Source organism: Acinonyx jubatus, chromosome A2 (assembly GCF_027475565.1).
Source record: "Acinonyx jubatus isolate Ajub_Pintada_27869175 chromosome A2, VMU_Ajub_asm_v1.0, whole genome shotgun sequence".
Classification (NCBI taxonomy): Eukaryota; Metazoa; Chordata; class Mammalia; order Carnivora; family Felidae; genus Acinonyx; species Acinonyx jubatus.
The window spans coordinates 27,706,047-27,718,198 of NC_069383.1; the positions used below are offsets into that span (position 1 = coordinate 27,706,047).

Here is a 12,152-nt window from a genome sequence, read left to right on the forward strand (position 1 = left end):
TAATAGTCCCCCCTCCTTAGCCATAGGGGATACATTCCAAGACCCCCAATGGATGCCTGAATATATACTCCATAGTATTGAATATATATACTATATATACTATGTTTTTTCCTGTACATACTTACCTATGATAAAGTTTAATTTATAAATTAAGCACAGTAGGAGATTAGCAACAATAATATAATTGAACGATTATAACATTATACTATAATAAAAGCTATGTGAATGTGGTTTCTCTCCCTCAAAATATCTTATTGTACCATACTCCCTCTTCTCCTGATGATGTGAGATGATAAAATGCCGGTGTGATGGGAGGGAGGGAGGAGAATGACATAATGTTAGGCTACTACTGACCTTCTGGTGATATGTCAGAAGGGCCATCATCTGCTTCTGGACCGTGGAAAGCAAAATTGCAGATAAGGGGAAACTAGGGTACAACTAGCCGATCATAAGTAGTTATTATTAATAATAATCATAAGTAGGCTTTACACAGATATGATAGATTTGTTAATAATATATTTTTTAGTCTATTTATTTTGAGAGAGAGAGAGAGAGAGAGCACAAGCGAGGGAGGGGCAGACAGAGAGAGAAAGAGAGAGACTCCCAAGCAGGCTCCCGGATGTCAGTGCAGAGCCCAGTGAGGGGCTCGATCTCACAAACCATGAGATCATGACCTGAGGTGAAATCAAGAGTCAGCCGCTTAACCAACTGAGCCATCCAGGAGCCCTGTGACATGTATGATAGATTATTGTCATATCAACTAGATTATACACTTCTTGGAGAGTACATCTCACAACCTTCTATTTTCCCAGTGTGTTTAGCATCTTGTATATAGTAAGTGCTCATGAAGATGTTTAAATTTGAACTGTGCTTTTTAACAACATTATTATTTCTCTTCATGGTACTTGCTCAGTCACTTGGGCAACTAACCTTATCTCTGGTTTTGCGGCTGGTTTGTTGAGCCTGCTACCTGAGACCTGTCCCTCGGGTTTGTTGAGCCTGTCCCTGGCATGACAGTTTCCACCCACTCGTGTTTATTCTTTGTGGCTGGATCACAGCTGGCTTTGAATTAGAACATTAAATATACAGCGCCACAGTTTGGTCTCAGGCCCGGCCTCTGGTTGGTGGCACCAGGCCATTGGCCTCTGCCAGCCAGGCCCTGGCCCCGGTTTCCGCGATACAGGGAGTGCCCATCAGCTCGCGGTCACACCTGTTAGGTGTTTCTCCGCTCCTGCCTCCGCCCGAGCAAACGCCTCTTGCACCACTGGGGACCTGGGTGCAGAGCGCGGGGGAAGGGGGCGGAGAAGCAGGGCCCGGCCTTCTCCTCCTGCGGACCCCGCGGGATCTGCTCGGAGAGTGGAGCGGGGAGGGGGCACTGCGAGGCGGGAGAGGTTGAGACAGGCGGAGAGGGGCATGGGGAGGGCCCGTGGAAGGGGTGTCACTGCTCGCTTCACGCTCCAAGAGGCTGCAGCAGAGGCGGCGGGGCTGAGCCGCGGAGGAGACGGGGTTTGTAGCAGCCTCCGCATTTCTCCTTGCAGCCCCAGCGCCACCGCCCCTCGCCGGGCCGCGGCGCGCGTTAGGCCGCGCAAAGTGAGCGCGGGCGCCGGCCGGCTGCACCTCACCCGGGACCGGAGGGCAGGGCGCGGTGGGGCCGCGGCGGGGGTACTGCGCGAGCCGGGCGGCCCGCGCGTCTCCGGGACGCACCAGCTGCGGCTGCCACCGGGCCGCGGCCGGGACGGAGCACCCTGCGCGCCCCCCGGGGGCCGGCAGCGGCCGGGAGGCGGCGCGGGGCTCGGCTCCTCCGCCCCGCAGCTCCGCGCACCCTGCAGCAGCGGCGGCGGCGGCGGCGGCGACGGCGCGGGCTCGGGCGCCCGGGCACCCTCCGAGCCCATGGCGGGCAGCGATGCGGGCGGCGAGGGTCGGGCGCGCAGAAGCGGCGCCGCGCGGCGTCCGGGGGCCCCCGGCGGGCGGGGAGGCGAGGCTGCCGCCAGCAACCCGGGGCCGCTGTCCACTGCTGAAGCGCCGGCGGACGGCGCTGCGCTGCCCGCCTGGATGCGCCTCTACTTCTACGGGATGCACGGGATCACCCTGGACGTGCTCGTGTCCGCGGTTCGGCGCTTCGCTAGCAGCCCGGACCTCCGGATGCTGGGCTTCTCCTCGCCCTACCGCTGCCTGCTGCACTCGCTCACCCACTTCGCCCTGGAGAAGGTCTACCTGCAGCAGCGGCGCTGCCCCAGCGCCTTCCTCTTCAATTTTCTCCTCTACCCCTCGGCCCACGTGGCGCTGCAGACCCTGGCGGGCCAGGCGCTGCTGCTCGGCCTGCGCAGCGGACCGCGGGGTGCGGCGGCGCCGGGGACACTGGACCTAGCGCTGCAGTATGTGCTGGCTCTCTACCACTGCCATGTGTTCCTGAAGCGCTTCCTGCGCTTGCGGTACCGGCGGCAGCCAGAGCAGCGGCAGCAGCCGCAGCATCGGCCCGGCGCGCCCCCCGCCCCTCTGGGCGCCCGGGCCCCTGTGGTTGCAGGTGGCCGGAGGCGACTACCCCGAGACACTCGGGGCGTCGGAGGAGCCTCCGGTCAGGGGCTGCCGGACCTGCTCCGCTTTCTTTTCTTCGGAATGCACGGCTTTTTGGATGAGATCTTCTTCACTTTCTTCTTTAACTTACTGGGGCAGGGAGACGGGGCCACCAGCGGCCACACGTCGCTCTGGTCCTTCTTTATTTATGGCAGCTGCAGTTTTGTGGTGGAAAAGCTCTACTTCCACCTGCACTGCAGTCGTGGCTGGAGCGCTTGGAAGCGGGTGCCCATCTACGTGATCTTCGTCTATGTGTGGGAGTTGTCCTGGGGCCTGGGACTCCGCATGTGCGGTGCTTGTTCCTGGGACTATTCTCACTACCCGCTCAATTTCATGGGCCTCATCACCCTGATGTATTTACCTGGTTGGATATTTCTTAGTGTGTACCAGGACCTACTCTCCAACGTGTTGTGGCGGGTGCAGTACCTACCGACCAAATGAGACAAAACAAAACAGAACAAAAGTCACCGGATTCCCACGAAGCAATTCGATTTACTTTTACACGTTTAAAACGGAGTGGGTTTTTTTAGCCTTTTAATTTTTATACGTTTTACTAAATTCTTACAATAGGTTTTATTGGACCCTTTAGTTTTTATGACACTTTGGAACCTATGCATAATAATACAATATTTCAAAATACTGCTCAAGACATAAAGTGCTTGTCAATATTGAAAACCCCTTACAAGCCCAAGCAGTAAAACCATTATACCTTAACTTCAGAACCTGTAGTATGTTCACTTTTGGGGGCGTAGGTGGGTGATAACTACTAATTTTTTTTTTAAGTGAGGAGGTTATTCAGATCAGAAATCAGTGATCTTTACAAGATTTGGCGAAATTTTCTGATTTAATGGTTTGTTTACTTTCTTTTTAATCCAATTTCATTTTAATTCCTTGCCATACTTGCCAATCCCTGCTGAAACTCAGTATCTTATACGTCTAAAACTACAGTTAATAGCTCTTAAAGTGCCTCCCTCTAGTACACAAGTGAAAAAGAAACTGACAAATGTGAAAACACATCCTATGGATACATTTTTAAACTCAGACAGGTGACACTGTGTTAAGATATTTGATCTCCATCCTGGAAATGATTGTTTTCCAATGTGGATTAGCCTTAAATGCCAAGTGTGTTAACATTGATTAGATTTTATGTTATCTATGGCTGTAAATTTTTGTTGTAAAATGTTTACCTTGTATGCCCAAAGTCCAAGCAAAGTTATACCACTCAATAGTGTTCTAACCCTAAGGACTTTTGCTACATGGAGCTTCAAGAATAGAAACGATTCCTTGGAATAAAATGAACCTAAGTGTTCATTATACTCACCTTTGGCCTAATTGTTTACTGTGACCACAGATACGTGTTTTCAGTGTACTTCTGCCACGGCTCACTTGTAAACATCTTTCTTTTTGCTTCTGGGCCCACAGAGTTTTGGGGCCAAACCTTGATGTGGTAATGTGCATTATAAATCTGTGATAGCTTTATGGTGACTCGTTATTAATGTCTGGAAGCTCCAAAGTTAAATGAGATGATAAAAACCATTTTAAGAAATCATGTCTAATTGATTAATAATGTACTTTAAGATTGTTTGTTGTTTTTATTATAGTGAGAAAAGACAAGTAGAATTGAGCGTGGCTCAGCGAAGGATGACTAATACCTTCTCAGTTTTTATTACAAAGGTAATTAGAAAAACTTACAGTGTGTACAAATGAATAGTTTCTGCATCAAACTATTAGCTCATCTGTACTATGAAAGGGGCTTATTTCTGTTTTCAGAAAATGTTTGCTATGGTAGTAAAAACGAATATGTATTTAGATGGTTTTCAGGAATAATTTTGAGAATGTTATTTTTTAATCCATTCTCTGAGGATGCAAGGTAACTTATAAGTAATGCAAAATAATCAACCCTACCTGTGAAATGGATCGTGTCACACTGAATATTTTAGCTGGCCAAAGTTGAAGAGCAGCTATTGAAAGTAAGCTAAGTGTTTGCAGAAAGTAAAAGCGTCAGCTTATGACACTTGGCCATAAAGGATTTCTGAAAGCCTTGGCGTGGACAAAGTGTTAAGTATGGACACTAAAGTTAGTCAGAAACTGAGCAAAATATTTGTAATACAAATGTGACACACACACCGGAATCTGAGTGAAGTGTGGCACCACTCCACACCACACATTCCCGTGAATGTTTAACCACATCCTTGGCTTCTAGAATACTTGTTAAATGTACAGGTTTGCACTCATATCCTCTCCTGCACTCTACTGCTCCTCATCCCTGCTTTCCTGCTTACCAGCATTCTTGGGGTAAGAAATCTGTCGAGAGGTGAGAAAGAAAGCCTGTTAATCCTATTTTAAAAATTTTTTTGTGTTTTATTTTATATTTGAGAAAGAAAGAGGCAGAGCATCAGCAGGGGAGGGGCAGAGAGATGGACACAGAATTTGAAGTAGGTTCCAGGCTCCACGCTGTCAGCACAGAGCCTGACGTGGGGCTCAAACTCATGAACCTCTAGGTCATGACCCAAGCTGAAGTTGGATGCGTAGCCGACTGAGCCACCCAGGCACCCCATGTTAATCCTCTTTTAAAGAAAAGGTCAGGGTTTCCATTCGTTCAGTTCATTCAAGAAATAGTTATTGTGCACCCACTATTTGCAAAGCATTTGTCTATATTCTGCAGATACAGCAATAACCCAACACAGACAAAATCTCTGTCCTTATGAATCTCAAGCTTAGTGCTTTGATAAATTTGAGGCTATACTTCTTTGCAAGGCTACTGTTTTAGTACTAGGCAATGAGAGGCAGTGGCTAGGAGGGTTCCCATCAGGCCTATCCCTGGAATATCAATCCATCATCTCTAAAACAAAAGCCCATTAACAGCCCCTGGGCTAGTTCTACAAAGACTTCATTCATATGTATTCAGGAAGTGATTATTCTGACTATTAACTCAGCACCTTGCTGTAGGGCATCTCATTACATGTTTACTCAATTTCTTAATTGACGTTTTGCTGTAACTGAAACTTCAAAGAAAAAACAGGGAAAGAACCATCACATCAATCAATTCTGTTAACTTATTAGCAGTTCAGCTATAGAAGTGACAGGTCAATATAATAATATTTAAGTAACACCACCTGCCAAGATGTTGTTGCTCTATTATATATATAAAATCTGAAGTAAATATATGTATATATCCATGTATATATCTTAAATGAATATATATCATATATACATCTTAAGTAGATATATATAATCTGAAGTAAATATATATAGTTTTAAGTAAGATATATATAATCTTAAGTAAATGTGTACCCATATATAAAATAATACATACATATAAAATATTATGTACATCTTAAGTGTAGATTTATATACATATATATGTACACACACACACACACACGTACTTAAACCTCTAGCAAATCTCCTCTTACAAATGAAGACCCTGAAACTCCAAACTGCAGCGTTTAAGTACTGCCCAAGTCATACATACAGCTATTGAATATTTAGACTTGAATCCAAGTACACCGTACTCCAGCATCTGTTCGTAACAGCAACACTGTCATGCCTCTTTGTACGGACCCCTCGGATTTTGGATCTTCTGTGGATTTCACGTTACAATTTGTATCGCTCTTCCATTCCACTAACAGGTGCAGGGGAAGACGCATCAAAGCCAGGCACCAGTAACAAATCCGCTTTTTCACGTTGCCCTTTTATTCCCTGGAAAATAACAATGGAGCGAATACCAAGATGCATAACTGAAAATCAGCCTAGTTCTAATCCTCAGATGATAGTCTTTATATTCAAGCAGCACTCTGAAATGAGTTCTTTATTTGAAGTCAGATAATCTTGATATAAGAATACTACACCAAAAGACATAATATCTTATACCACAAGCTAGGAAAAACACATACAATTACTGCTACATATTTAACATAGCGTTCTGAATGAGCATCACTGTAAGAGCTAAACAGCCCAACAATTAAAATTCATTTTTTTGCAGAGACATTTATTCTGAGTTCAGTTAAACACCTTAGCATCTATTAAGTCCTTAACAGAAAACATGGGGGGAAAGTGACAACTATGGTTTTTGCCCCATATTTAACTTCTACAGCCCTGAAATTTTCTTCTAAAAGTGCTTTAAATTTTAAGTCAATTCTATCTAGGCACTGAATCTAAAGAGAGAAATAGAACCTTTTACATTTTTCATGTTAACAATGAACATAGAAGTTTCTAGGTTCTGTAAAGACTCCAATAACATTGATAATCCATTTCAACATTTCAGACATTTCAATGACTCAGTGTACTTAACTTTGAACATTATCAATGTTTGACATTTCATGTTTCAACTCAGCAAAACACAGCTTAGAAAAGTATGACCTGTCCTTTGTTGTTTAAGAAACACTTCTAGTTGTTAATAATAACAACTAGAATAACAGAAAAAATAATTTTTCTGTACTGTTTTGAAATAGACTCCATTAACGTAATGGACCTGGTTCTGTTTAAGTGCGAGAGTGAAGAATTTTGGTAGACTGTTCTGGTTCTTTTCCCACTTCCCAAATACATTTAAAAATCAATATACTTGGAAAGGAAGTTATGCTCCAGACTTGGAGTGATAAATCATTGTATCGTAATATCTGAAAGCATTTTAATAAAATCAATTTTTGTTTATATTAAAAGGCATTAAAAGACGTTACCTTTTAAATTAATTTTAAATATACTATCTCCAATATATTTTCCAACATTGCTTAATGGAACTAAGCTCCTTTACTGAAGGAAAGTAAGAAGAAACACTCTTCCCCTCCCTCCATCAAACACATGCCTCAGTTTATGCTGAAGGAAAAGATGGTTTCTGTTGTGTTGCCAGTTTTTTTTTTTTTTTCCTATTCTTAGACTTGGTACCAGAGGAACCAACAAAAACAGCAACTGTTTGTGTGGACCTCTCTATTCACTAGAATTGGCCCCATTCTGATTTTTAACATTGAAGCATGAAGCTGTCACATAGGCAGTGGCTTTCCAGATACTAGCACCCCAAATTATAAATTAACCTGGGATAAGTATAGAGAAGTTTTTCCCTAGAGATTTTTTCTCTTAATACAAAGATGATATAAACACACTTTTTTCTCTCAATTTTTAAATTTCTCTGCAGAAATGGTCAATTCTTAGACAATCGTTAGAGAGAAAGAGAGGGTGAGAGTAAGGGAATGATCTTTGACTTACAGAAAGATTTTATTTTCATCTTTTAACAATTCCATTAGAATCAAAACATCACATGGACCAACTTTCCCATTTAGAAAAAGTGTATCTTTATCATGATTAAGGAGAATCAAGGGTTGAAAGAAACCATAAGGGTTAATAACATCCAGCCTTCCATCCAAGGCAGGAATTTCTGACAACATCTCTGACAGATGGTTTCTCAACTCAGCGTGGACTATTCAAGGCAGTATTAATTATGTTTTTCATGCAAAGACCGAATATGGGGTAAGCTGTCAACAGCTGAGCTGATAAACCTCACTGTCTATCAGTGAAGGAACAAGGCTTTTCAAAGCTTTCAGGAGCTATAGATCACTCATCCTGCTGGTGTATTGCAATGAAACATTTTATAAGACTGTTTTCTCATCATTAAAAAATAATCAATGTTTCATTCTTTCATCGTGATACATATGGTCTTATATCTTTTCTAATAATGATGCTTCCTTCACAGAGTCTAAGCAGCTGGGCTTTGAGAACTTTGACAGTAATTGACATTACTTCAGAAAAAGAAGAAAAAAAGAAACATTGCCTTCAGGTAGAGGAGTAGAAGATTAAATAGTAAGGGACCCTGCTTGGTTCACTGGTGTCTCAATCTGGTTGGACCCAGAAAAAGTCTTGTCTTTGGTCGTTGCTCAGGATGTCAACTGGTAGGGACATCCAGGGAGTTTCCTGGTAGCTTCCTCTGACTGACCTAAACAGCTGCATTAAGAAAGGAATTGAGGGGGTCCTGGGTGGCTCAGTCGGTTAAGCATCCGACTTTGGCTCAGGTCATGATCTCATGGTTTGTGGGTTCAAGCCCCGCTACAGGCTCTGTACTGACAGCTCAGAGCCTGGAGCCTGCTTCAGATTCTGTGTCTTCCTCTCTCTCTGCCCCTTGCTGACTCATGCTTTGTCTCTCTCTCTCTCTCTCTCTCTCTCCCTCTCAAAAATAAATAAATATTTAAAAAACTAAAAATAAATGAAAAGAAAGAAACTGAGAGGCCAAAGGAGTCACAGAAGCAAGTAGCTAGCCAGGAAGGATGAAAGATGTCATAGATCAACTGTCCCAATCAAAAAAAGAAAATTATATATTAAAGAGAGAACTAGCCCCACTTTTGATGGGATTCCAACAGGCATTTATATTACATCTGAGATATTTTATTGACATACTATTAATATCCATGATAAAAATTGAGCTAGTCTCACAGGATCTCAGATTCAGAACTTTAAGTATTTGAAAAGTAGTTGTTGTTGGAGAAAAATAACATTGAGAAGAATATGCAGAAAGTTTACATCATAGTAGTTATTTCCACTAACTTTTATGAACCAAAGTTAAATGAAATATGCTCTTGTACATTTCTGAAGGAGAACTATTTTGGTCTTAACCTTTTATTAGAAACAATGAATGGACAGGAAGATAAAATAAATGAAAGCGTTCCCTGGGGTACATTGGAGCAAGTACTCAGATCCCAAGTACTTAAAAGCAAGCATTTAACAAAATCTATCATTGCACTTACTCGTAATGATGATATTTTCAACAAACAAAACAAGACAGAAACAAAAGAATAAAAAAGACAGAAATAGAAGATACAGTGGAAGGGATAGAGAGCCCATGGATTATTTTTCTGTGGCTAAAGTAATTCAGATTATAAACGGTATTCTTAGTCTTTATATCATGTACAATTTGAATTACAAAGAAAAAGCTAAGCTTGTGAAATACCACATGCCGTAGGTATGATCGAGTACCAAAGTGTACCCTTTATTGCGTTAATAATTACTCAACAAAATTTCTGAATTGATTTTGTGTGCATGTGTAATGATATTATTGGACATGCTATAAGAATTTCAATAATGTGCCTTTGGAGTGTCTACCGATGGGATAGGTAAACAGTCTACAACTTACTAAAATCTGAAATCATGGAACTTCAAAGCTCGAGGAGAGAACTAAAAGTCATCTAATTCAACTCCCAAACAATAGAATAATTCCTTCTAAATCATCTTTTACAGGTGTCCTTCCACTGTATTCTTGCTCACATCCAGTGATAGAGATTATTGTACTTACTCAGATCTGCCAGGCCAATCCATTTCTTCGTTCTGTAGTTTTAGTTGCTGGAAAGTTCTTAACAATAAGACACATTTTCACACATTTTTCCAATTTGTCATTCATAGAAGAGGACCAAAGGTTTGAAGAAAGTTCCCAGATGTGTTTTAATTGTTTTACTCCAGGCTAAATATCCAAAATCTTTCAGCAATAGTTAGTAAAGTACACAATTGGGAAATTATTGCCTATTTTGATCAGGACACTTTATTTCTGCAAATGGGAACAACATTAAACACTGTTAGCTTTTTTAGCAGCTCAGACCACTTTATTGTTCCAACTGTATTTTCATGTATCTAAATACCCTAAATCTCTTTCCTGTAAACTGCCATTTGGCCAGTGATCCCTTTATGCACCTGCACATTGGTATAAAAATAATTGGCATGGATCTGTGCTATTCCCAAACACCATGATTTGTCTTAAAGGTGAGTGAGAGGGGCGCCTGGGTGGTGCAGTCGGTTAAGCGTCCGACTTCAGCCAGGTCACGATCTCGCGGTCCGTGAGTTCGAGCGCATCAGGCTCTGGGCTGATGGCTCGGAGCCTGGAGCCTGTTTTCGATTCTGTGTCTCCCTCTCTCTCTCTGCCCCTCCCCCGTTCATGCTCTGTCTCTCTCTGTCCCAAAAATAAATAAAAAAACGTTGAAAAAAAATTTATAAAAAAGGTGAGTGAGAAAGAAATGAAGGCAAATAAAGACCAGAAAATCTACCATTGAATTCACTCTTCATTTTCTTCATTCTTTCTATGTTCCTACTCTTCTTTCAAGAGCAGGCATATATTATTCTTCATGTTTTCTCCCCACCTAGCAAAGAACCTAGCACAGAGCAGGTGCTCAGATTTTGTTGGTGTGATGATGAACTTATCTGAATTCTCATGCCAGACAATTCAATAGTGGCAACAGGAATCAGGAATGTGCCAGGTGGCAACTGGGATTTCAACAGGACATTAATTTATGGAACATACACAAGACTTACCATGTGCCTAGAAAAAAGATAGGAGTTGCTTAATCTCTCAATTTTTCCCTCTTCTATTCAGCAACTACTTTTGTCAAGTGCAGAACTCAGGTGGTTCTTTATAAGAGGCTTTAGCTACATTATAGGTTTTTAAAACTTATAGGCTGTTCAGAGAACATAAGTTTGAAATGTTCTTTTGGAAATACGAATTAAAAACAACTGATGTGCACATGAACTCACGGGCAGTATATGTATTAATACAGGACACTTCCCTAAAGACTGATGTGCTCAATTTGCAGCTTATTGATGTCTCTTGATTTTCACTGTTTTTGACGATGACCTTCTGGATTTTGGCAACTTTTGAATGAAAATAAAAAATAAAATTCAGGAGTGCCTGGGTGGCTTAGTCAGTTAAGCACCCGATTCTTGGTTTAGGCTCAGATCATGATCTCAGTTCATGGGATCAAGCCCCGTGTTGGGTTCGCCACTGGCAGCGTGGATCCTGCTTAAGATTCTCTCTCTCCCTTTCACTGCCCCTCCCCCACTTACGCTTTTTCCCTCTCTCTCAAAAATAAATAAACAAATAAATAAATAAATAAATAAATTCAAAATTAGTAATATTTAGAAAATTGCTGCTAGTGGCAGGTGGTAAACATTTATGTTTTATTATCTTTGTATCTGATTCACTTCTTGCTGTATTTCCAACTCCAAATATTATTGGCAGATTGTCAGTCAGGGTTCTTCAGAGAAACAGAGCCAATAGGAGATCTATATCTAGATCGATAGATATATATAGATGATAGATAGATAGATAGATAGATAGATAGACAAAGAGGTTTATTATAAGAATTGGATCACACAGTTATGGAAGCTGACAAGTCCTGAGACCTGCAGGGTGAGTCTGCTGGCTGGAGACCCAGCACAGGCAATATTACAGATTCTAGTTTGAGCTCAAAGGCCTAAGAACCACGAGAATCAATAATATAGTTTCAGTTCAAGACTAGCATGCTTAAGATCCAGGAAGAGCTGATGCTTCAATTTGAGTCTGAAGACAAGAAAATACCAATGTCCCAGCTAGAAAGCAGTGAGGCAAGAAGAATTTCCTCTTATTTAGAGAAGGTCAGTCTTTTTGTTCTATTCAGGTCTTCAACTGATTGGATGAGGCCCAACTACATTAGGAAGGACAATCTGCTTTACCCCGTCTATTGATTTAAATATTAAATTCATCCCCAAACATCCTCACTGAAATGCTCAGAATACTTGACCAGATACCCAGGCATCCTTGGCTCAGTCAAGCTGACACATAAAATTAACTA

The 12,152-nt window shown here is 42.0% G+C and overlaps 1 protein-coding gene across 1 annotated transcript; it reads left to right on the top strand.

Annotated features, from left to right (window-relative positions):
• Positions 1 to 1,193: 1,193 nt before the first annotated feature.
• Positions 1,194 to 8,717, top strand: TMEM229A (transmembrane protein 229A). The gene has a single exon (XM_053218139.1). It carries the CDS (start codon positions 1,414 to 1,416, stop codon positions 3,013 to 3,015), a length of 1,602 nt encoding a protein of 533 aa, XP_053074114.1. The 5' UTR covers positions 1,194 to 1,413; the 3' UTR covers positions 3,016 to 8,717.
• Positions 8,718 to 12,152: the final 3,435 nt, after the last annotated feature.

Coding starts and splice junctions, on each gene's coding strand:
- TMEM229A (XM_053218139.1), top strand. CDS start 1,414: ATGGGGAGGGCCCGTGGAAGGGGTGTCACTGCTCGCTTCACGCTCCAA.